This window comes from Sciurus vulgaris (assembly GCF_902686455.1).
Source record: "Sciurus vulgaris genome assembly, chromosome: 4".
Lineage (NCBI taxonomy): Eukaryota > Metazoa > Chordata > Mammalia > Rodentia > Sciuridae > Sciurus > Sciurus vulgaris.
This window is the reverse complement of record NC_136464.1, coordinates 29,216,445-29,242,651: the sequence shown is the minus strand read 5'-3', so window position 1 is coordinate 29,242,651 and position 26,207 is coordinate 29,216,445. Positions and strand designations below refer to the sequence as shown.

The window sequence follows — 26,207 nt, the reverse complement described above, 5'->3', positions numbered from 1 at the left end:
TCTTATTGGACCCCCATTGTGAAAGATGTACCATATTTATTTGTATACATGCTAGAATTATTAGTGCAAACTTGCATTTTGTTTGAAGAAGTCAAGTTTTATAAATCATGCCTATATATGTGTATCTATAGTTCTCTACAAGTCCCCCTATATCTCCCTATTGTCAACTCACTCTTAACTTCCCTCCACACCCAGCTTCTCAGTCTTTTTAAAATACTGAAGTCAGACAGGGTACATTGACCTTCCTGTGGTGCTTGCTTTTAAACCATCCATCTGGATTCACTATGGCATTGCTTCCTTGGCCTGATCAAAAGAAATCATTTATAGCATTCACTTAAAATGCAGATTCTTAAACCACATCATAGGCTCCCAAATCAAAATCTCCTAGGAAAGGGCCCAGGAATTTTTCACATGAATCTACAATGTTATATTTTTAACAATTGCCTTTCTTATTATTTGGCAACATTGGGAGACATTGTACTATAGGATCCCATGGTAAACTCTTCTCAGACCTTTAAAATGCCATTTATTATCTTTTAAAAAATGATTTAAGGGACTTTCAGGAATATATTCAAATATTCCTAGATCAAATTGTGGCACTTTCTCAGAGCACAGCCCTATCAAATTCCTCTGAGAATGTTCTGTGAATCCCAGGGTTCCTGGTTCAGATAAGGAAGTAGAGATCAGTGACGACTCTATGGTTCTGTTGCCCTGCAGGTGGCTTGCAATTCGCCTGGAGCTGACTGGGAACCTGATTATCTTCTCTTCAGCCTTGCTGCTGGTTATTTATAAAGACACCCTGAGCGGGGACACTGTGGGCTTTGTTCTGTCCAATGCCCTCAATGTGAGTTTGAAGGCTGGGTATTTGGCTGTATTCATGCACTTATTCCTAAACTAAATCTGGAGCATATTGTACAGTTGAAACTAGGAGAAACTGAGGCTCAAGACCTGGCTCCATCTCTTTCTTACCCATTGATATGCTCCCTACCCTATCCAAGAAGACACTGTGTCATCTAGAGAAAAGGAAAAAATTAAGCTGGTTGTGGTGGCACACACCTGTAACCTCAGTTACTTGGGAGGCTGAGGAAGGAGTATCACAAGGTTAAGGCCATCCTCAGCAACTTAGTGAGACCATATCTCAAAATATGGGACTGTAGCTTAGTGGTAGAGCATTCCTTGTTTCAAACCCCAGCATCACAAGAAAAAAAAAAAAGGACATAAATGTTGTTGCCCTTAGGGCTTAAGAAGTCAAATTCGTATGTTTCATTTAATATTCTCCTGTCTTTTTGCCTCTTTAGTTGATTCAGTTCAAAACAGATAATTAAATTTCTTCTCTCAAATATAGCAATAATCAGAAAGTCCTTTGGACAAATAATTCTGTGATATAAAAATAAACTTGCATATTCTATAAATTTAATATACTTACATATTCTATTATATTCTTCTAATAGCAATAAAGAGGGTCTAATAAACCAAATATGTATCCCACATGACTGGGGGTAAATATCAGACATTGTTTCCTAGCATCTAAAACAGTAGCTGGCCCCACAGTAACTGTTCAATAAATGAATCATTTGATCATCTTTCATGGTATCCCTTTGAATTAACATTTAGAGGCTGGCATAGCAGTAAGTGTGTTTTATATAGTGCTATCTTTGTTAGAAGTTAATAAGGCCCACAGTGATCTTGCCAGGGCATCCAAAGAGACTCTGTTATCCACCTGAGATGGTTGCTTGTGACTTTACCCCTTTGTTCCCCAAGACAAACAAGGCAAAGAGTCAGGAAACTATTAGATTGAACCGAGCTGGGAAAAAAAAAAGAGCAGCAATAGTAGTTCAACCTATATGAAATTGTCACGCCTTGTCCTCATGATCCTATCCTCTGTGGTTCCCTTTCTCAAATCATCATTCGCTTCACAAAAACTCCCTGTGCATATGTGCAAACTCCCAATTTTTTCTCTGAAAGAAGCTCACATCTGAGTAACCCCTGGCCTCTAGAGAATCCATGTGGATGTCCCACCTTCTGGTCAAGGGTGAAGAAGAACAGAGGGAGCAGGCAGTTTTTCTCATGCTCTTCTCCATTTGTAGAACTCCACCTGCAACCCCTTCCTTCCGTAAAGAGCAGGAGGCCGACAGGCAGAAGACCTGAGCTCTGATCCCACTTCGATCCCAGCATTAGCCCCCAACCATTCAGAGCTCACACTGCCCTTCATGGGAGCCCCACAGTGGAAAGCTTAGTTGTTCTCCAGCCATTCGACCCGCTGATTTTACCCCCGCTCTCCAGGACACCAGGACTGACTTTTCCTCACTCCCTCGTAGAGCCCACCCCAGTGCTGAGCACAAAGTAAGCCCTGGGTTGACTGATGGAGTTGGCTTCTGAATCAGGATGATTTTTAGTCTTTTGGTTTTTCTGTAGATCACACAAACCCTGAACTGGCTAGTGAGGATGACATCGGAAATAGAGACCAACATTGTGGCTGTAGAGCGAATAAATGAGTACATCAATGTGGAAAGTGAGGTAAGGTGGAATTAGAGGAACCTGGAGACCAGGCCCACGCAACTCCTTTGAGAGTGCATCTCCATATTTCTCCATGTCTCACATGGGTTCATAATGTTTTTTAAAAAGTTTCCTTGGCTCAACTTGACCTAATTACTTCAAACTTAGAATAGGAAGTGGTTTGGGGGAAGTCGGGTCTTGTAAGGCACCAAGTTAAATGGTGGCTGCTTTCTGGAGATCCAGAGATCAACCCTCTGTGATAGGGTTTCTTTCATTAAATATGGTAGAAACCTTCTGGGAGAACACATTCAGCCAGGTAGCTGGGACACTGCTACCCGTCTCCTGTTTTGTGACTTGAGTACCACGAGGACTGTTCAGCTGAGCTGCCTCTGTATAAAACACTTCTCATCCTGTCCCCTTGCCAGGCACCCTGGGTGACTGATAAGAGGCCTCCAGCAGATTGGCCCAGCAGAGGTGAGATCCAGTTTAGCAACTACCAAGTACGATACCGACCGGAGCTGGATCTGGTACTGAAAGGGATCACTTGTGACATCAAGAGCACCGAGAAGGTAAGTGGAGTGAGGAAGGCTGGATGTGAGGCCTTGTGATCAGAGGACAGTGGGACGCAGAATGGCGAACAGCTGGAATCCAGCCCTTCCTCATTTGGTTGGAGGGAGAGGTTCCCGGTCCTGGAGACACATTTGGATATGGCACCACCATCAGAGAGCATGATCTCTATCAGCAAGAGACCTCCTCATCCCTCCGGCTGACCAGGACTCACTTCCTGTAAAGTCACAGCTGGTAGCAAGAACATCAGGAAGGACACAAGGGAGCATCAGGTTTGAGGAAGGAATTTTGGGGAACATTAGTGTGGAGGGCTGTCTCTAGAGAATGGCCTACTTCTCCTCCTGGTCTGCAAAGTTGGACATCCTCCTTTGGTGCTCTTGTTCTCCAAGGACTTGGGTCTAATGTAGGAGCAAAAAAATCTGATTAAGAATGCTGAGTTCCAAATCAGAGTCTGGTTCTCAGCTGATTGGCAGGACCATCCTTACCTTCTCCCCGCTTCTAAGCAAAGCTTTTTTTTTTTTTTTTTTTTTTTAAATAAAGAAGCTCTAATTTCCAATAATAATTATAACAACAACAGCTGCTGAAAGGTGTGTCCATTTCCAATTGTCACTGTAGTTCTCAGCAAGCAGTGATTTATGAGGTAGGATGGGAAGGCTGTCTTTTTCTGACATCTGGGCACATTTTCTCCCAGCAAAACAAAAAAATAATAATTTAATATATCAAGAGATAAAGTAGCCAACCACTGCTTCTTATCACCTGTGATTGAAGCTAAATAATTTTTTAGTTCAAGCTAACTAATTTTTTCTCTATGAATTATATGTTGAACTAACATGCAAAGGAACTATTTTCACAGGTTGGTGTAGTGGGCAGGACAGGAGCTGGGAAGTCATCCCTCACAAACTGCCTCTTTAGAATCCTAGAGTCTGCAGGTGGCCAGATAACCATTGATGGAATAGATATCGCTTCCATTGGGCTCCACGACCTTAGAGGAAAACTGACCATCATTCCCCAGGTGAGCTCTAGAACTTACTTTGGCACACACAGTGGGGCATCTTGTTCTCAGGAAGCATGTTGATATCTGTTCAGTTAGCAGTATCATTCCTACACTCTACTCAGAATACCCAAGCTAGTTTCCAGAACTTAAAATCTTCTATTTTTGTGTAATATGCATTTGTAACTGCTAGTATCTGACCAGTAGGTGGCAGCAACACAACAGAAGTCAAAAGAGAACAGATGATTATTTAGCATTTCTATAGCCCATCAAGGTTTGCAAGACCTTGGCAATCAGCATTAGCAGTTTTGCCACTGAAGCTTGAAGCTATTAAGTTTTATACTCCTCATTTGATATGGTTAAAGAACAGAGGAGGGAATTTGCTGCAGTTTTTGCCAACAAGAAGCAAAACACTTAGTGTGTCAGCAAGAAAGATTCCCATTGGCTTGTTCTATGAACCTACCAAATAAGGATCTCCATGGAGGCCTCTCCTCTCTGGGGTGGTATGTGGTTCCTCCTGAGAACCTTCCTCCTCTGCTCACTCTAGCCACATTTCTCAGGGGGCAAATTTGATTTGTCTGGGGTTTGCTTAGTTTGATACAGTCTATTCTCTGGCACTCTCAAAGCATAATAAACCCCTCCACCCCCACCCCCCCGTATCAGGGATTGAACTCAGGGGCACTTGACCACTGAGCCACATCTCCAGCCCTAGTTTTTATTTTATTTAGAGACAGGGTCTCACTAAGTTGCTAAGCACCTTACTTTTGCTGAGGCTGGCTTTGAACTCACGATCCTCCTGCCCTGGCCTCTTGAGTTGTTAGGACTACAGGAGAGGGGAGGGGACCCTCCTCTTGTTCCCTGTGTTAGGTGATGTCTGGCCACTGTACCTGGCCCCATAATAAATTCTCAGAGGTTTTAACTATCCATTCCTGTACCCTCTCCTAATCCCTCTACCTCTAAATCACAAGTTTTCATTTGGGAGAGGGTTATTTCTCTCGTCTTAAGAGGTGCTATAACAAGTTTGGAAATCCATCATTGTATCTCAGAAAGAAACAAATAGCAAGACACCAGGGATCTTTCTTCATACTGTGCTTAGCTGCCTGGTTGGCAACCTGTTCCAGGCCTTCGGAGAACTTGTAGAAGCTTGAACATTCTAGGCGTGGTGGCATATTCTTGTAACCTGAGCTATTCAGATGCCTGAGCACAGTGGTGCACACCTATAATCCCTGCAGCTCCAGAGGCCAAGCAGGAGGATTGTGAGTTCAAGGCCAGCCTCGGCAATTTAGCAAGCAACTCAGGGGGACCCTGTGTCTAAATAAAATACCAAAAAAGCGGGAGGAGGGACTGGGGATGTGGCTCAGTGGTTAAGTGCCCCTGATTTAATCCTGGTACCAAAAACAAACAAACAAACAAATTGAACCATGAGCCAGCTTTCTGCCTAAGGAGCCCTTTTCAGGTCAGGTGGATGTGCTTTCTCCCAGTCACAAAGAACACCTGGGTCCTTTTCTGATATTAACCTTAACTGTTCTTTCACCCCTTGACTTGCAGGACCCTGTCCTGTTCTCTGGAAGCCTGAGGATGAATCTGGACCCTTTTAACAAATACTCAGATGAGGAGATTTGGAAGGCCCTGGAGTTGGCTCACCTCAAATCCTTTGTGGCTGGCCTGCCACTTGGGTTGTCTCATGAAGTGACAGAAGGTGGTGACAACCTGAGGTAATATCTCATAACCTACCTCCCACACAGGCAGTGAGATGGGAGGGGACCCTCCTCTTGTTCCCTGTGTTAGGTGATGTCTGACATTGTAGAGATTTCACTGTACAGGTCTCATTTCTGACACATAAGATGAACCTGTTCTGAAGATCACATAAAGTAGATGTGAAAGCACTTCAAAACCTGTGAAAACCTGGGTTTTAAAATGTCCCCTCAGACTGGGGATATAGCTTAGTTGGCAGAGTGCTTGCCTCCCAAGCACAAGGCCCTGGGTTCAATCCCTAGCCCCGTAAAACAAAACAAAACAAAAAGTCCCCTCATGTGACATTGTACAGAGGCCACTATTGTGGAGAAGCACAGAAAGCAGAGATTTTTAAACTTAGCTGTGCACAGCAAGCAGAATTAAAATGGTCCTGATACCTGATCCCACCCTAGAGTCTGGTTTAATTAGTGTGAAGTATAGATTGGACATGGGGAGAATTAAAGTATCCTCACAGGCTGCTAAGGGCATCCCAGGTCGAGAACTGCTGTAAAGGGCATGTTCTAGAGGGATGATGGGGGTGTAGTGTCTGTGAAGTCTTTATGCACTATTGAAATGCTTTCAGTCAACACAAAGACTCTGTGCTTCCCAGTTCTTTTTATCATTTCTGAGTATTTTTATACATGTTGCCACTTTACTTCTGGCAAGCACTATATGCTTACCTGTCCATTCATAAGTGAACCTGGCATTTTCTCTGTAATAATCTGGTTTTCCCCTTCACACACAGAAGTCTAGCCTGATGCTTCTGGGACAGTTCTTGCCCCAGGTGCCTTGGTAGTGGAAGGCAGGGAATAGGCCATTAGTAGTTGAAGCTCAGGAAGGAAGGGAGGGCTCAATAGCACAAGTAATGGGCTGGCCACTCTGGATTCATTGGGAGCTTGTTACAATTGTAGACCTACTGGACCTACTAATCCAAATCTGCACATTAACAAGATTCCCAGGTATTTTGTGTGCATGTTGCGACTTGTAAAGCCCTGCCTAGAACATTGGCTCTCAACTGGGCTTTGAGAATCACCCAGGAAGTTTAACAAATCCAATTCCTTGGGCTTGGGCTGAACCCCAGATCAGTGCAACCTGGGACCCGGGTGCTTTTATACAGAGGACACTTGTAAGACTTGGTAGTAAGCACCCTCAATTCATCAATTTTATTTTCCTTCAGGACTAGCAGGACTTCAAGTAGATCTTTAGGTTGATGTAAGACGCTTCAGACATTCAGTCTGCATATATGTTATAAGCACCTACTATGTGCAAGGCACTGGAGATACAGAGGCAAATGACACACACACAACCCCTGACTTCCTAGCATGTACAACATGATGGAGGAGACATACCTATAGAATAAATGCCACTGCTATCAGCATTGCAGAAGGGACACGCAGGACACTAAGGCAGGATGTGATAGCAACACTTCTGGCTTATAAAAATAAAAATCACACCACTCTTTTCTTGTTCATGCTAGGAGACATTCAAGTGGTATTACCAGTGTCTTGATTTCGGTCCTGTTTGGGGGATTAAAACAAATATTTCTGATGAATCCTGGATATATCGGTGTAGAGAGAGCAGCTGAAAGCCAAGTGGTACCTCAACCCAGTTACTATAAAGTCCAATTGAATTGGGCAGGAGTTTGGTACAAGCTCAGTAAATAGTTTTGTAGTGTCTCTGATCTTCCATTACAGACAAATACTGGAAGTTCATCTTGAGCGACTTCTCATCTCCTGCAGAAATTTTCTAACAGAAAATTACAGAACTTTAGTCTAGCCACCCCCTGTTTAATATGTTCCCTAATGGCCACAGCAGGAAAGAACAATTAGCAAATTCCTGAATATTTCCTTCACATCATTTCCCAAAGCTTCTTTATGTAAGTAAGAGGTCCAGCCTTCATTACAGGCTTTTAGCAAATTACAGTTATTTGCATTTTACAAGCATATTCGAATTCCACATACATTGCACTTCACACCAAGACAGCGTGTTCATTAGATTGCTTTGTTTCTAATCAAGGCAGAAGGCCTTGAACAAATAATTAGCCTTGAGACTAGAATTACACATTAAAATAATGAATGGATTTGCTAAGGCCACAAAGAAATGCCACTGGGGCATTCCAGTGCAGGACCATCCTATATTAATGGTGTCAGATCAAACACTGCTGAAATAAACTTGGTAGCATTCCCGTTGTTTCGGAATGTCATTGCCATCACTGTAGTCAAATGCAAGGCACTGTTTGGGGCCAGTGTTTTCCAAACTTGTATAACATGAAAATTGCCTGGGGTGCTTATTAAACTCACGTGTACCTAGGCCCCTCCCCATTCTGACTGGGTGGCGAGATGCCCAGAAGCATGAATTTTTTTTTTTTTTTTAATTAAGTTCCTGTGGTACTTCTAATTGGGAAAATTTGAAAACTGTTGCTGACAACCATGATGGATCAGGAAATTGGGGGTGGGAGTGTTGAAAAGTCTAATCTGGAATATAAACCTGAAAAACCTCTCAGGTTTTTCCTTGGTGCTCAGGGGCTGATTCATGGTTTCTTCTATTGGCTGCAGCGTGGGGCAGAGGCAGCTAGTGTGCCTGGGCAGGGCCCTTCTTCAGAAATCCAAGATTCTGATCCTAGATGAAGCTACAGCTGCAGTGGATCTAGAGACAGATCAGCTCATTCAGACGACCATCCGGAATGAGTTCTTCCAGTGCACGGTCATCACAATTGCCCACCGGCTACACACCATCATAGACAGCAACAAGTGAGTGAGGGGTTAACCCTTGGTCAGGGGGACCGTGTCAGCCATGAAAACCTTACAGCAGAAGGGTTGACCACCATCATTTTACTGATGAAACTGAGGCCTAGAGATTTCAAGAAATTTTGGCCAAAATTACACATTAAGTTCTGAAAGCTCACTGGGTCAAGGGAGCCATCTTGAAAGTAAAATAGGAAATTATAATTATTGACTGAGTATGGGGAGGCCCAACCTATGAATGGCACATGTTGACCATAGACCTTCCCAACTCTCCCGGGCCTCAGATGCTGCTCTGTAAAACGACTGCAAGTGCCTGCTTCTTCTTCCTCTGGCATCTTACCTTCGATGGTCAGTAGTCTTAGAAGCTGGGGAGGAAAGGCTTCCTTTTTTGACCCAGGGGAAGACTCCCTTTTTAAAATCAATCATCCTTAAACAACATGTACTTTGGGGGGGAAAAAAAAAAAAGACCTGCTATAAAGGGATTCATTGCACATATGCCTCTGTGACTCAGTATCACATGTGGACTTCATGCATGTTGATGCTCATAGCTGTGGTTCATTCATTTCCACTGCTTTGGAGCCTTGCCTAGCTATACTCAGTCCTGGTTATTCTGAGATGCTACTTTCTAAGGCTTTTATTTCTTCCCTCTTTGTTTCAGAATAATGGTCCTAGACGATGGGAGGATTGTAGAGTACGGCAGCCCCGAAGAACTGCTGGAAAACCACGGCCCCTTTTATTCCATGGCTAAGGAAGCTGGTATTGAGAATGTGAATAGCACAGCATTCTAGCAGTGGGTTCCAGGGTTAGAGAAGGACTGTAAGGAGAATTCCTTATTTACTTTTTGTGTGTGTGTGTGTGTGTGAAATATGTCATATGCAAACTGTGTATAAAATATACTTTTTTGTTATTGTTAAATGGGTCTCATTATTCTGCCCAGACTGGCCTGAACTCTCAGGCTCAAGTGATCCTCCTGTCTCAGAATCCCAAGCAAAAAAGTACATACTAAAGAATGATAAGTGAACACCCATGTAACCGCTACCCTGGTTAAGAAAACGAATTACCAGGTAACTGAGACCCCTCCATTGCCCCGCTTCCATCATAACTCCTTGCTCCCATCCCTCCCAGACACAATCACTGGCCTGAACTTCATGATAATTATTTCCTTACCTTTCATTTTATCAACTTTGCATATATCTTTAAACAATGTTTACCATTTTTATCTTACATAAATGGACTTGTATTTCATGTATTCTCATATGACTTCTTTTTTCAATACTATATTTGAAATTCATTCATGTCAATGCAAATAGGTTCATTTATTTACACTGTTCTTTTGTAGCACAGCATTTATTCATTTTAATATTAATTTATCATTTTAATATTAGGGAGCTTTGGAGTTATTTCCCATTTATTTCCTTTCTCTTATGAATAATACTGCTCTGAACATTCTGGTCCACATCTGGGACACATGCATCAGAGTTTCTCTAGGGTAAACTCCAGAAATGGAAGCTGTGCACACGTTTTCATGCACATACTAGGTATTGCCAAGCTGGGAGTGTCAATTTAAAACTTTTTTGTCAATCTGACAAGCATGAATTAATATTTCATTGAGGATTTAATTTGCATTTTCCTTGTTACTCTTGAGGTTGGAGATCTTTTCACATGTTTCTGGGACATTGAATTTCTTCCTATATAGTTTTTTTTAAATGCTGTGCCTAATAATTCCAATATCTGTATTATTTGTCATCTAGTGTTTCTATTAGGGTTTTGTTTTGTTTTGTTTTGTTGAACCAAGGGGTGCTTAATCACTGAGCCACATCTCCAGCCCTTTTTATTTTTTATTTTGAGAGGATGTCACTAAGTTGCTGAAACTGGCTTTGAATTTGCAATCTTCCTCCCGCAGCCTCCCAAGCTGCTGGGATTACAGGCATGCACCACTGTGCCTGGCTTTTACTGTTAGTTTTTAACCATGGTATTTTATTCCCTTGTATGTCTTTTGATTTTTTACTATAAGCTTCTCACTCCACTTAGAACTTGATCTGGGGACATTCTCTGAGGCCCGAGTTGAACCTGAGTTCTTCCTAAGAGGAATTGTAAAATCTTCTGTCAACCATCTGGAGCATCACCCAGAACCTCTTTGGACTAAATTTTCCAATTAATAGGTTTGAAACTGCAGTTAGTGTAACTTCAACCACAACCCTGTACAAAAGCCAGCTTGTGATTTGCAAATCTCAAGCAAGAGTCCTCCAGGGACACAGTGACACTTTGGAGATAGGTGCAGGTGGTTGTGGACTCCTCTGCATTCTGCGTGGTGGGAATTGCTCCTTATTTACCTGTAGGTTGCAGGTGTAGCCCTTTCAAGACTCAGGTTTATCAGAGGGGGCCTGTTCTGGTCTCCTTCTTGGCACTGGTTTTCTCCCTTACTTTGGCATTCTGTATTACCAGCAAAATGAGGGTTTGGGAAGACAGCTAGGCTTTGCCCACCCTTTCCTTCCAGGGCGTTTTGTGTCTTTTTTTCTTTTCTTTCTTTTTTTTTTTTTTTTTTTTTTTTTTTTGAGATTTGTTGTATTCCTTGCTTCCATTTTAGTGATGTAATTACAAAGATTTTGATTTATCCAGCATTTCACTGTTCCTTGGTGAGGTGCTCAGAGTATTAAACTTCCTAAAAAAGGATATATAGCTAGAGTAACCACATATCTGCTTTACCCAGATGGTTAAAGACTGCATCTGTTGTTATATATATAAATATATTTATATATTTTATATATATGTAAAGTAATAACTCTCCTTTTCCCCTCTAAAGGGATGATAAATTTATCCTCATACACATAGCCCTGTAAATTAGATTTTGAATCCGTATGGATAGTGATCAATGTAAAAACATCAAAATCTTCACTGAGGAGATTATTCAAGGAGAATCCCCTCCCTGATTCTGCAAAGAAGATCTAGTATATTAAAAATATTCCACAGTTGTTAACTATTTTTCAAAGGCAGTTTTTTAAATACCTGCTTACCTGCATGAAAGGTAGCTCTTCAGATTAGTATATATTAATCTAAGAGTCCATCAATTGTAAACTACCCATTATTTTATGTACCACTAAGAAAGAATACTGCCAGTTAAACACAGGTATTCCTTGTTTATAAGATGCATCCTATTTGTGGGCATTTTAGCATTAATACAATACAGTATTGTACCTCTATAACTGTCAGAGCTGGGATGTGTCCTTTATCTCAGCTAGAGAGCTTGGTTCCTCTTTTCCTGTTTTTTTTTTTCCAGTCTGTTGCTCCTTTAATCCAACAATATCATTATCATCATCATCATCATCTCCCTTGTCTTTCTTTCTCTTATTTCTTTTTCACTATCAGGTAACTAATAGATTGTTTTCACCATCTATTCTCTCTGCTCATTAGAATTTCAAAAAATAGTGTTTCTTTGATTTCCTCCAGGGCTTTCTTCTTCTACACACATAGACTTTCCAATTTGCTTCTTCAAAGATGTTTCTAGATACAGAACAACTGGAGAGAAACAACAGGACTGTTGAAAAACAGGGCAGAGCTGAGAGCTGAGAGCTGAGAGCTAACCACAAAAGAAACAGAAGGCACCAGTGATGAAGTACCGAGAATGAAAGAGGACCTCGAAGAGGACCTCGAAGAGGACAGCCCGAGACCTTCGTAGTGTGGGCCCAAACAAAATGGCCCAGGCTGATCTTTGTATCTTTATCACCAGAGAACTTCAAAGATGAACAACATCACTATTCAGCACTTACTAGATTTCTGGCACTGTTCAAAACTTTTTAAAGAGCCATTTAATATAAATAAAATACATTTTTATTTAAATAAACATCCCATTCCATTGTGGCCTTAAGTTAATATTCCTCTTACAAGTTTTATTTCACTTAATCAATTTCAGGCACAATTTTAGATAACTACCTAGAACCACACATCCCTCCAACATGCTGCCATATCTTCACTGATCTTTTGACCTCTTTCCACATCCTTCCAGATTCTTCTGGATACCTGGAATGGTGGTGTTTTTAGGCCTGTGTTTCTTATTAAGTTGTTGCCTCTCACCTTCAAACCTAGCCTTCCAGTATCTGCTTTATGATGCTGGGACTAACACTTGCAAATCCCATTTCTGCTTTGTCACCTATTCCTATTAGGTTCCAAAGACAGGAGGTGCTGGAGAGAGACTGGATGCAAGGTTGCTTGAGGCAGGGGCTTGTTTCTTCCTTGCCTGCTCTGTTTTCATCAGCATCCTTCCAGCTATGTTTCTGTCACAGCCGTTCATACAAGCCACAACATGGGACCAAACCCAAGGGCACTTAACCACTGAGCCTCATTCCCAGCCCTTTTTAATATTTTGAGACTGGGTCTCGCTGAGTTACTTAGGCCCTTGCTGAGTTGCTGAGGTTGGCTTTTTTTTTTTTTTTTTTTTTTTTGGTTCTGGGGGGTTATTGGGGATTGAACTCAGGGGCTCTCAACCACTGAGCCACATCCTCAGCCCTAGTTTATGTTTTATTTAGAGACAGGGTTTCACTGAGTTGCTTAGCACCTCATGTTTGCTGGGGCTGACTTTGAACTCATGATCCTCCTGCCTCAGCCTCCAGAGCCGCTGGGATTACAGGTGTGTGCCACCGTGCCGGGCTTGGTTTTCAGTTTTTCCAACATTCACAGAAGAACCCACATCATTGTATCCCTCAGAGACACCCACACCAGCTGAGCAGCCCCCCTCAGAGGCCACAAAGTCAAAGAAAAATAATTCTACATTGAGAAACTGACACAAACAGGAAGAATGTTCCAATCAGACCTAAGTTTTTTGTGGCTAATTTTGAAACATCATTTGAAGAAATTTATTCCATTTAGGCAATAGAACGAGAATACATTTAATCACACATATGTCCTGATCAGAAATTTGTTTGAGGGCTGGGGTTGTGGCTCAGTGGTAGAGCACTTGCATAGCATGTGTGAGGCCCTGGGTTCACTCCTCAGCACCACATAAAAACAAATAAAGGTGTTGTGTCCGTCTACAACTTAAAAAAAAAAAAAAAAAAAAAAAAAAAAATTTAAAAACGAAATTTATTTTGAAATTAGCAAACAATATTCTATAAACATTGATAATTAAATCTCTAAGCTGCTGCAGTTTGGATTTAGTTAGCAAAACTATATTCTATAAGCATGGGCTTAGTCTTCTATATAGATGAGATACTAAACTGGTTTTTTTAAGGTTTCACGTTGTTGGAAAATACCATAAGGAAAAGATTATTAAAATGCATCAAAAACTCACTGTAAAAGCTGGACATGATGATGCACACCTGTAATCCCAGCGGCTTAGAAGACTGAGGCAAGAGGATCACGAGTTCAAAGCCAGTCTCAGCAAAAGCAAGGGCTAAGCAACTCAGTAAGAGCCTGTCTCTAAATAAAATACAAAACATGGCTGGGGTTGTGGTTTAGTGGTCAAGTGCCCCTGAGTTCAATCCCTGGTACCCCACCCCCCAAAAAAAATCACTATAAAAGCACCCCATTTTCACAGCCTTCCTTTTTACTTCATACTTAAAGAATTGGTTAGGCCATAGAAATTAATTCTTACAGTAAAAAAGTAGTTAAGCCAGGCATGGTGGTGCACACCTGTAATCCCTGCTACTCAGGAGGTTGAAGCAGGAGTATCACAAATTTGAGGAAACTCAATCAGTTCTCTTTGTCCTCACCATGATATCTATCTGGGTTTTATGCCTGATAAATACTGTCATTGACCTCAGAGTCATCTGTTCCATTCCTTGGCTTCCATTGTGATTGACAGGCTCTGTTGGAGTAGCCATCTTTGGGACGTTTACTTGCTGCTCAAGCCTGTAGTCCCTCATTCTTCTCTAGGAAACAACTTGGTTGACAAGTATCCATTAAGAGATTGCTGAGTTGTCCACTAGGTGTACTATTAGCATGCATGTCTCTCCTGGTTCCTGGTACTAACATTCTTGCCTGTCTGGCTCCTTTTTTAGTGCTCTTACACAAGGAAATTGTGGTCCAGTTTGTTAGGGCCTGGTCCCCCAAATACCTGCCGAGTTGGCATATTTATTAATTGCAATCTGTAAACAATTTTCATGTTGGCTAATTTTCTTTTTCCTTCATCAAATTATCTAAATTCCCTGCATACTTGACTCCAATGTTAATGATTAAACAGAATTCTTTTGTTTCAGCTGGGCCTAGATAGGAGTCAAATTCAGCCTGCCACCTCTTTTTGTGAATAAATTTTTATTGGAAACAGCCATGTTTCTTTGTGTCTCTATTACTTATGCCCTCTTTTATGTTATGATGCAGAGTTGAGTCACAACAGATGTGTACTATCTGGCCTTTATGGGAAAGGTTTGCTGACCCTTCTCTGGAATCACCAGTGCAGTCTGGAATGGGATGCATTTCCATTTTCAAACAGATTAATTGCCTCAAAAAATTATGTGGCTCCATACCTATAATGGAATAATGATCTTCAAAGATGTCCATGTTCTAATCCTCAGAACCTGCAGATATGTTACCTCCCATTACAAAAAGGATTTTGCTGATGTGATTAGGTTAAAAATCTGGAGGTGTGTGAGTATCCTGGGTTATTCAGGCAGGTCTACACGGAATCAGCCCTGACGACACTTTGGCATTAGCCCATTGAGATTGATCTTTAACTTCTGATCTCCAGAAGTATAAGATAATACATTTGTGTTTTAAGCCACTAAACTTGTGGCAATTGATAATAGTGGCAAGAGAAAACTAATAATGGTAAACCCAAGTAGCGCTGACAGAATTGCCAATGTTCTTCAACTGAAGTGAGTTTAATGACAATTCGTTGATCTTCATTGAATTCTACTGTAGTTGACTTTGTAGAAGGTCATTCTGCCTCTTAATCCCAGCTAAAATTTGGTTTTGCTGGGTGTGGGGGTGCATGCCTATAACTGTAGTTACTCAGGAAGTTGAGGTAGAAAAATTGCAAGTTCCAGGTCAGCCTGGGCAAATTAGCAAGACCCTGTTTCAAAATTCAAAAGGAGCTGGGAATGCAGTTCAGTGATAGAGTGCTGGCCTAGCACAGGCTCTGGGTTCAATCCCTAGTACTGCCAAAAATAAAAATAAAATATAATTTGGTTCAGTGCTCATGCCTGACACCCTGTTGCAGAACAACTGGTCCCAGCATATCAGAACCACCCTAGGAGCTGTGAGACTGAAGAAAAGAGGCAGACAGACTTGGGGTTGCAGTCTACTAGGGGACTTAATGACATCATCCTGGGTGGCAGCAAGAGTGGATTCCCAAAATTTGAGTCAAAAGTAGGGGGATATACATATCTATATATCTATAAGACATATATACCTATGTCTCAGGACAAAAGTGACTTCAAGGGCCTGGTGTAGCTCAGTGGTAGAGAGCCTGCCTAGGACACATGGGGCCTTGGGTTTAATTCTCAGCGCTGCATTAAAAAAAAAAAAAATTGACATCATCCAAAGTGGATTACACCTGTTTTATCTCAAGCAAGTATGAAAGAGTTCGGTACGTTCCTGGTGCCAGGGTTCAGTCTGAAAGCTCCAGTAATGGTTTTGTTTATGTATAGCATGCTGAGAACCTATGCAGAGAACGTTGACCAAGGTTACTCCTGGGCAGCCATGGTGATGTCTCAAGATGACAGCAGTCATGTCAAGCTAAATCACCTCCCAACACACACACTTCTGTCAAGTTGTAAAGCTCTTATTCAGTTTGATCATATTTGGAGGTAGCCTTTTCTTGTTCTTAACCGAAAGACTGTAGTGAAGGCTTTTCTCAAAGCAAGTGGTATTAATTTTAACAATGGCCGATTAAGAGGCACTCACAGCCTTCCTGGTCCTGAGGGGTGACTGCTGAAGGAAATGCTTGGAGTCTGACTCCTTGTGGGTGTCCTAGAGTGACTTAGGCATGACAGTGCACAACCGTTGCTTTGTGACATGGTCTCGCAGACTCAGCAGGACTCGCCCCCACTGGTTGTGCTGCAGAGTCCCCCAAGTCTGCCTGTTCTCATTTCTTGAATGAACACATTGCTGCTTCTCTAACCAGAATGCTCCCACCCTCCCACCACCATGCCAAAATTCATCTCTGGGAAAGCACTACATCATCTTTCCTTGAGAACCGTCTCTTAGATGGGGTGAATGCATGGATACCCTACATAGTTTGTAAAAGCTGATATATGCAAAACACTAATAGTGGTCTTTACTAACAATTGCAGAAATCTTCCAGTGGGCAGAGTGAAATACAGATTGCAGATCCCTACTCTCTGGCACTGAGTGTTCAGCCATACCCTGCAAATGAAAAACAGTAAAAACTTCAACATGTTGGGTTAATATGTGGGAGAGTTGTGTGGTGACTGGAAGGAGGATTTTGAATAAGTTTTTTTAAATCTTGAGGTTTCTTGGTTCCTCAGGCATAAGGTTCTGCAAAACAATTCAGAGCACAACTGTGTTCTTCCAGGGCCTGTTTGAGTTCCTGGCCCTGAAGTAAAACCCACGTAAACAGAATCCAAGCTTCAAAATCAATTAAAACAGAGCGACACAGTATTCAACCCTTATGGAAACCAGGTATCTCTAGAGTTCACGTTGCCCACAAATTTGCAAACATCATCTCATTTGATTCTCACAGTAATCTTGAGAAGAAGGAAAGCCAGAAATCTACATTTTATAGATGGATAGAGTCCCACCACCAATTCCTGTTCTAGAACTCATGGATGGGAGTTTAACTGAAGAGCTGCTTCCAGACAGAAAGGAAAAACTCTCCTGGGAGGAAGTAAGCTAGCAAACTGGATGTGGAGGCTATTATGGTCTGGATATGAGGTGTCCCCCCAAAGCTCCTGTGTTAGTGCAGGAATATTGAGAGGTGAAATGATTAGATCATGAGAGTTGTAACCTAATTGGTCCATCCTAGTTTGAGTAGACTGTAGGCAGGTGGGGTGTGGCTGGGGCAGGTGAGTCATTGTGGTGTACCCTGGAAGGGTCCCCTTCCCTGCAGCCCCTTTCTCTCCACTCCCTGCTTTCTGGCCACCATGAGGTGAGCAGCACCCCTCTGCCATGCCCTTCCACCATGATGTTCTGCCTCACTGTGGACCCAGCGCCATAGACTCAGTTGGCCAAGGACTGAACCTCTGAAACTCCAAGTTCAAAATAAACTTTTCCTCCTGTAAGTTGTTCTGGCCAGGTGCTTTGGTAACAGTGAGGAAAAGCTGACTAACAGCAGAGGTGTCCTTCAATGACATTTCCTTCTATGTCTGAAACATGTGATACCCTGTCCTCCTTCAGTTTTTGTAACTCCCACTTCTCTGACACTAAAGTTCCATTTTAAAAACTGCCTAGACAGTTGCTTCTCAAACTTGCTTGCACACATAAGTCACTTGGAGATCTCAGTTTTCTGTCTTTGTTTTTGTTTTTAAGGAGGAAATATTTGGGGTTCACAGTTTCAGAAATCTCAGGCCATAAGCGGAGGAACATCAAGGCAGAGGTATGTGGAGAGGAAAGCAGCTGAGAACATGGCACCAGAAAGCAGAGAGAGATTAACTCATCCCAGCAAATATTAAACCCAAAGGCACGCCTCCAGGGACCCATCTCCTCCAGCCACATCCTACCTGCCTACTGTGGACCCAGCGCAATAGACTCAGCTGGCCAAGGACTGAACCTCTGAAACTCCGAGTTCAAAATAAACTTTTCCTCCTGTAAGTTCCTCCTGCCTACAGATACCACCCAGTTAATCTCTATCATTGGATTAATGCACTGATTAGGTTTAGGCACTCGTAACCCAATTGCTTCACCTCTAAACTTTCTTGCATTGTCTCACATACATGTGAGTTTTGGGGGAATACCTCACATCTAAGTCCTAACAGGGGGAGTGACAAATGAGGCTGGAAAGAAACCCAGTTCAGATCACAACGGGGCTTGTAAAATACATTGAGGGATTTGAACTGGACCACAGGGAGCCACTGAACAGTTTTTGGCCAGGGGGAGTTATTATTAGTTTTACTTTCTAGAAGGATCACTTGGGCTTCATTGCATATTGAGCCCTCCCTGAGAACTGGGGCCCTTGAGGAGCCCCTTTGATAAATGACAGCAGAGCCAGCCAAGATCACAGGCCTGGGCCAGGCAGCCACACCGAGGCTGGACTCTCCTTTTGGTCACCCCAGATCATGGTGCATAGGCTACATGGTGATAACAGACATTGTAGGATATTCAAATTTTAATCAGCATTTGCTGAGTGCCTAAAGTTTGCCAGGCTGGATTATGTCATTCCATGCTCACAACAGTCTTATGAAACACGTGAAGAGTCTCGTTTGAGAGAAGAGTGGGAAGAGGAAGGATTGACATTGTGTAGTCCCATCTATACTCCAGGTATGGCACCAGGGCCTGGCCTCACTATATCCCATCTGAACATCTACAAGGTTAGGACTGCTATCTTCATCTTAAGGCAAGAAGTTAACTTAGAAGGCAAAGTAGTTTATCTGAGAAATCCAAGAAAGTGGTGCAACTGGGGATGTGCCCCCAGTTCTCGGGTTGTGTGCAGGTCAAGTTGATGCTGCTTGGTCATTTGGGGGATCTTGTTAAACTAGATTTTGATTTAGCAGGCTGGGCTGGGGCCTGCTTTTCCTACAAGGAAAAACACCTGTCCCAGGTGATAGTGATTGTAATGCCAATCTGGAGACTACATTTTGAGGAACAAGAGCCTAGAAGACCTCTAACTTAAAACAAAACTTATCTTGCTCCCATCCTAATTGTCACCTTTTTGCTGATGATTCCATTACTTTTTAAATTTCATATTCTTTATAGGATTTTCCATTCTCAATCAGTTAAGGAAGATTTTTCCCCCCAATGATTACTTTTCCTGCCTTTGTTCTAGTCTCCCTTGGAATCATATTATTGCCATTTAGCTTTCCTAATGCAGGTAATTTCTTTAAAAGAACTCCCAAGAATTTATTACCAGATTCATCAAGTCTATATTCTTTGATTCAAAACTTAAGTCTCTCCTGTTTACTGTTTACCAGGTGTCAGGCAATGTTCTAGCACTTTTTTTTAATGGACAAAAAAAAAAAAAAAATGTGTAGCTGGATGCAATGGCACATGCCTGTATACCAGTAATGCAGGAGACTGAGGCAGGCGGATTGCAAGTTCAAGGCCATCCTCAACAATTTAGCAAGACTATGTCTCAAAATGAAAAATAAAAAGGGATGGGGAAGTGGCTTAGAGGTAAAGTGCCTCTGGGTTCAATTTCCAGTACCAAAAAAAAAAAAAAAGGAAAAATTTATCATGAACAATACATTTTAAAATACACATATATTATGGAACAACTAAACTGAACCAATTAACATCATTCCCTCACATACTTATTTTTTTGTGGTGAGAACTTGCAATAAACCAGGTATGGTGATGCACGCCTATAATCTCAGAGTTCAAGGTCAGTTTCAACAATTTAGCAAGACCTTGTCTTAAAATGGTTGGGGACATAGCTCAGGGGCAACCCCCCAACCTCATTCAATCCCTAGTACTGGGGGGAAAATCTTTCAATACAATAAAAACACTGTTATGAACTATAGTCACCATGCTGTACAATAAATGCTTTGAGCTTATGCCTCCTAATTTTGAATCCTTTGACTAACACCTCCCTAACCTCCTTCCCAAATTCTCCTTGTAAGATCCCCTTTCCATACCACACTCCTAGCCCCTGGTAACCACTATTCTTTTTCTGTGAGTTCAACTTTTTTTTTAGATCTCACATATACGAAAGATCAGATGGTATTTGTCTTTCTGTGCCTGGCTTATTTCACATAGCATAATGACCTCCAAGTTCATCCATGTTGTCAAAATGGATTTCCTTTTTAAGGCTGAATAGTATTCTATTTTGTACATACACCACACTTTCTACATCCATTTATCTGTTGATTGACACTTAAGTTGACTCCATATCTTGACTATGGTTAATAGTGCTGCAGTGAACATGGGGGTGCAAATGTCTCTTTGCCACACTGATGTCCTTTCCTTTGGCTATACACCCTGTAGTGGGATTACTGGATTGCATGGCAGGAAGAGTTCCCTTTTCTCCACATCCTCACCAACACTTACCTTTTGTCTTGGCACACTTTGTGGAAAAATCAACTGACTATAAGTGTGTTCATTTATTTTGAGTTATTTTGTTCTATTAATCTAAGTGTTTTTTTTTTTTTAATGCTGGTGCTGTGTTGTTTTGATTAGTGTATCATTGCGGGTTTTCTTTTTTATTATTTATTTATTTTAATTAAAAATCATAAATTTACTAGGGCAATATTGTTTGATTCATTCTGTGCGGGTTTTCTATATACAAGATGGTGTTTGAAAACAAGGACAGTTTAACTTCTTTCTTTCCAATTTGGATGCCCTTTATTATTTTCTCTTGACTACTTGCTCTGGCTAGGATTTTCCAGTACTGTGTTGGTAGAAGAGCTAAGAATAGGTAGGCATCCTTCCTTTGTTCCTGATCGTGGAGTTAGAGCTAATGTTAAATTGTTCATTTTGAGACCTTTCTTTTTTGATGTAGGCATTTGTTATGATAAGATTTCCATTTAGAATTGCTCTTGCTGCACCCTGTTAGCTTTGGGGATATTGTGTGCCCATTTTCATATCTCAAAGTATGTTTAAATTTCCCTTTTGATCTCTCCTTTGATCCATTGGTTGTTTAGGAGTATGCTATTTAATTTCCAGCATTTATTAATTCTCTAAAATTCATCTACATTTCTAGTTTCATACCATGATAGTCAGGAAAGATAGCAGGAATATGATCCTAGTTTCCTTAAATTTCTTAAAACTTGCTTAGTGGACTTACATATGATCAATTCTGGAGATAGTTCCATGTACACTTGAACAGGGCTGGGGATATAACTGAGTGGTAAAGCACATAAAAATCAATAAATCTGCACATCAAAATTTAAAAAGTCTTTGGAGGGTTCTTCTTTGGCTAGGCGCGTAGCTTAGTGGTAGAGCACTTACCTAGAATGGTCAAGACCCTGGGTTCTTGCACCATCAAGTGAATAAAATTTTTGAAAGGAAGGGAGAAAACTGTGTATTCTGCTGCTATTGAATATGTCCATTGGTCTAAAGCACAGTTTAAGTACGATGCTTCTTTTTTTTAAATTTTTTTCTAATCTGTCCTTGGTTGAAAATGGGTTGTTGAAGTTCACTATTGGTATCACATTACAGTCTGTATCTCCTTTCATATCTATGAATAGTTATGTATTTAGGTCCTCTGAAGTGGGTTATATATATACATTAACAATTGTTATGTCCTCTTGATAGTTGACCCCTTTCATTATATAATGACTGTATTTGTCAGTGTTCTCTAGAGGACCAGAATCAACAGGAAGTATGATTATAAAAATGGGGTTTATTAGATTGGCTTACATGACCAAAAGCTGGATAGTCCACAATGGCCGTCTGCAGCTGGAAAGCTGGAAGAACCAACAGCTGCACAGTCCAAGACACAGAAGCCCCAGAACTAGAAAGATCAACAGTGCTACTCTAGTATGAGACCAAGGCTTCTGGAAACTACCTGGAGAATCATTGACAGAGTCCACTTTGGAAGAGTGAAGAAGCAAGAGTCCAATATCCTCAGAAAATTGAAGTATTGATCAAGAACCCCTTCAGGAAGAGCTGAGCTTGCATCTGCATCTGAATCTGCTTCCTTGTTCTTCCAACTTTTATTCCATCCTATTAGACAGTGCTGTCCACGCTTCGGGAGGGGCTCCACTTCAGTTCACTATTCCACATTCCAGTCATTCCTAGACAGGCCCTCATGGTCACACCCAGAAGCCTCTTAATCATCGGCATCTCTTAATCCAATCAAGTCGGCAATTCAAATAAACCACTACAATGAACTTTTTGTCTCTCTTTACAGTCTTTGTCTCTTTTTAAACACTAGATCTGGTATAAGTACAACTGCCCTTCCTCTTTGCTTTCCATTTGTATAGAATGTCTTTTTGTATCCCTTTGTTTTCAGCCCATCTTTGTCCTTAAAGGTGAAGTCAATCTTTTACAGGTGACATAGAGTTGGGTCTTGTTTTTTTTCTCTTTTTAAAAAATACATTCGGTCACTCTTTTTTTTTTTTAACTTTTTGCTAGTTTATTGAATTAAAAAATTGAAGATCCCGCATTTTTAAAAGGCCCTTTACATAAAGTAGAACTTATAATTGAGAGATTTGGAAATCAGTCTGAGTTGGACACACTGGATGCAACACACACAGATGAGATTTCCCCACACCACTGCCTTGACATGGATTTGAGACCCTCCCTTAAAAGAATCCTATAAAAAAATGGCTTCAAAGTCCCTTTGAAATTGCAATAGTGCATCAAACCCACAAGTGAACAATTGCCCGTTAACCTGCTATTTCAAATATAGACTGAAAAGCCTACAGGCATTTTTTTGTGTTCAATTTTTTAAAACAAATTGTAAGTTGAAATATCAAATCTGCACAACCCTGTCTCTTCACAGAAGGCAAGGAACTGCCCACGCGTCATGTCGGAGGCCGTCCTCGGCGCTGCAGGCTGTGAAAGTGGGCCACCTTCAGGGTCTGGTTGATGTGGAGGTGGGGCCTTGGCCCGGCGCAGACTGCTCCGCCCGGGCTGAGAGGCGTTGGGGCCGGATGCGGGCGCGACCTGCGCTCTGGCTCACCAGCCGATCTGGACTGTTGATGCTGCTGCTACTGTTGCCACTGCTGTCACTGCTGGAAGACTGTGTCCCAGGAATCCTGAAAGACAGGGTTCTACTACTCCTTTTGGTCTGCGGGGGAAGGCGGTTATCTTCTTCATTGCCATTCCTTCTTCTTTTCCTTTGGTGGAGATGCTTGCTCCCGCTCTTTATTTTTTTAATTTTTTTATTTTTATTATAAACAAATAGGATACATCTTGTTTCTCTGTTTGTACATGAAGTAGAGGCAGACCGTTTGTGTAATCATACACTTACCTAGGGAAAAAGTTTTGACTCATTGTTATTTTTTCCTTCCCCCCACCCCTCCCATCCCTCTTTTCCCTCTATACAGTCCCTCCTTCCTCCATTCTTGCCCCCACTTCACTCCCCCATTATGTGTCATCATCTGCTTATCAGCGAGATCATTCGTCCTTTGGTTTTTTGAGATTGGCTTATCTCACTTAACACTCCAATTTCTCCGTTTGCCTGCAAATGCCATAATTTTATCATTCTTCATGGTGGAATAATATTCCATTGTATATATATACCACAGTTTCTTTATCCATTCATCAACTGAAGGGCATCTAGGTTGGTTCCACAATCTGGCTATTGTGAATTGAGCAGCTATGAACATTGATGTGGCTGCATCTTTGTAGTATGCTGACTTTAAGTCCTTTGGGTATAGGCCAAGGAGTGGGATAGCTGCGTCAAATGGTGGTTCCATTCCAAGTTTTCTAAGGAATCTCCACACTGCTTTCCAGAGTGGCTGCACTAATTTGCAGCCCCACCAGCAATGTATGAGTGGACCTTTTCTCCCACATCCTCTCCAACACCTATTGTTGCTTGTATTCTTGATAATCGCCATTCTAATTGGGGTGAGATGGAATCTTAGAGTAGTTTTGATTTGCATTTCTCTTATTACTAGAGATGTTGAACATTTTTTCATATATCTGTGGATTACTTGTAGATCTTCTTCTGTGAAGTCTGTTCATTCCCTTAGCCCATTTGTTGATTGGGTTATTTGTATTCTTGGTGTAGAGGTTTTTTGAGTTCTTTATATATTCTGGAAATTAGTGCTGTATCTGAAGTATGAGTGGCAAAGATTTTCTCCCATTCTGTAGGCTCTCTCTTCGCATTGCTGATTGTTTCCTTTGCTGAGAGAAAGCTTTTTAGTCTGAATCTATCCCAGTTGTTGATTCTTGCTTTTATTTCTTGTGCTATGGGAGTCCTGTTAAGGAAGTCTGATCCTAGGCCAACATGTTGAAGATTTGGACCTAGTTTTTCTTCTATAAGATGGAGGGTCTTGGCTCTCTGCTCCTCCCTGTTTGACAGACAGTCGCTTCTTCTCAACTCATGCAGTGCCAGCCGCATCCCTGAGACACGATGGTGAAGGTCGGAGTGGGCGGATTTGGCCGTATTGGGCGCCTGGTCACCAGGGTTGCTTTCAACCCTGGCAAAGTGGATGTTGTTGCCATTGGTGACCCTTCCTTGACCTCAACTCCGTGGTCTACATGTTCCAGGTGATTCTATCCATGGTAAATTCCATGGCACACTCAAGGCTGAGAATGGGAAGCTTGTCATCAATGGAAAGTCCATCTCCATCTTCCAGGAGCGAGATCCTGCCAACATCAAATGGGGTGATGCTGGTGCTGAGTATGTTGTGGGGTCCCCTGGTGTCTTCACTACTATGGAGAAAGCCGGGGCTCATTTGAAGGGTGGTGCCAAAAGGGTCATCATCTCTGCCCCTTCTGCTGATGCCCCCATGTTTGTGATGGGCGTGAACCATGAGAAGTATGACAGTTCTCTCAAGATTGTCAGCAATGCCTCCTGTACCACCAACTGCTTAGCTCCCCTGCCAAGGTCACCCATGACAACTCTGGCATTGTGGAAGGACTCATGGCCACAGTCCATGCCACCACTGCTCCTCAGAAGGCTGTGGATGGCCCCTCTGGGAAACTGTGGCGTGATGGCCACGGGACTGCCCAGGATATCATCCCTGCATCCACTGGAGCTGCCAAGCCTGTGGGCAAGGTCATCCCTGAACTGCATGGGAAGCTCACTGGCATGGCTTTCTGTGTGCCCACCCACAACATGTCGGCTGTGGATCTGACCTGTCGCCTGGAGAAAGCTGCCAAATATGATCATATCAAGAAGGTGGTGAAGCAGGCATCAGAGGGCCCCCTCAAGGGCATCCTGGGCTACACAGAGGACCAGGTCGTCTCCTGCGACTTCAACAGTGATACCCACTCTTCCACCTTTGATGCAGGGGATGGCATTGTCCTCAATGACCACTTTGTCAAGCTCATTTCTTGGTATAACAATGAATTTGGCTACAGCAACAGGGTGGTGGGCCTTATGGTCCACATGGCCTCTAAGGAGTAAGAGCCCCTGGACCATCTGCCCCAGCAGGAACACAGAGGAAGAGAGAGGCCCTCAACCGGGGAGTCCCTGCCCCTAACTTGGTCCCTCAACACACTGAGAATCTCCTCTCCTCCCAATTTCCATCCCAGACCCCCTGAAGAAGGGGAGGGGCTTAGGGAGCTCTACTGTCACATACCATCAATAAAGTTCACTGTACCCAAAAAAAAAAAAAAAAAAAAAGATGCAGGGTCTCTGGTCAGATTCCAAGGTCCTTGATCCATTTTGAGTTGAGTTTTGTGCAGGCTGAGAGATAGGGGTTTAGTTTCATTCTGCTGCATTTGGATTTCCAGTTTTCCCAGCACCATTTGTTGAAGAGGCTATCCTTTCTCCATTGCATATTTTTGGCACCTTTGTCTAGTATGAGAAAATTGTATTTATTTGGGTTTGTGTCCACGTCCTCTATTCTGTACTGTTGATCTACCTGTCTATTTTGGTGCCAATACCATGCTTTTTTAGTTACTATTGCTTTGTAGTATAGTAGAAGTTCTGGTATTGCAATACCCGCTGCTTCACTCTTCTTGCTAAGGATTGCTTTAGCTATTCTGGGTTTCTTATTCTTCCAGATGAG

General features: G+C 42.1%; 1 protein-coding gene, 1 long non-coding RNA gene and 1 pseudogene across 3 annotated transcripts in view; 2 read left to right on the top strand and 1 right to left on the bottom strand.

Moving 5' to 3' along the window:
* LOC306658671 (ATP-binding cassette sub-family C member 2-like) overlaps nt 1-9,447 on the top strand; it is a 95,160-nt gene extending 85,713 nt beyond the window's left edge. Inside the window, 7 exon segments of the mRNA XM_079135845.1 lie at nt 718-844; nt 2,416-2,517; nt 2,922-3,065; nt 3,917-4,075; nt 5,603-5,769; nt 8,344-8,538; nt 9,191-9,447. Of these exon segments, the coding sequence (XP_078991971.1) occupies nt 718-844; nt 2,416-2,517; nt 2,922-3,065; nt 3,917-4,075; nt 5,603-5,769; nt 8,344-8,538; nt 9,191-9,320 (1,024 nt within the window). The 3' untranslated portion in view covers nt 9,321-9,447.
* LOC306658672 overlaps nt 1-9,802 on the bottom strand; it is a 36,532-nt gene extending 26,730 nt beyond the window's left edge. The window contains exon 1 of the long non-coding RNA XR_013763123.1: nt 9,668-9,802. This is a non-coding gene — a long non-coding RNA (uncharacterized lncRNA). The remainder of the gene's footprint in view (nt 1-9,667) is intronic.
* A 14,784-nt stretch (nt 9,803-24,586) lies between these two features.
* On the top strand, nt 24,587-25,789 carry LOC306659196 (glyceraldehyde-3-phosphate dehydrogenase-like; annotated as a pseudogene). Its single transcript has one exon. The product of its transcript is annotated as a glyceraldehyde-3-phosphate dehydrogenase-like (transcript).
* Nucleotides 25,790-26,207: the final 418 nt, after the last annotated feature.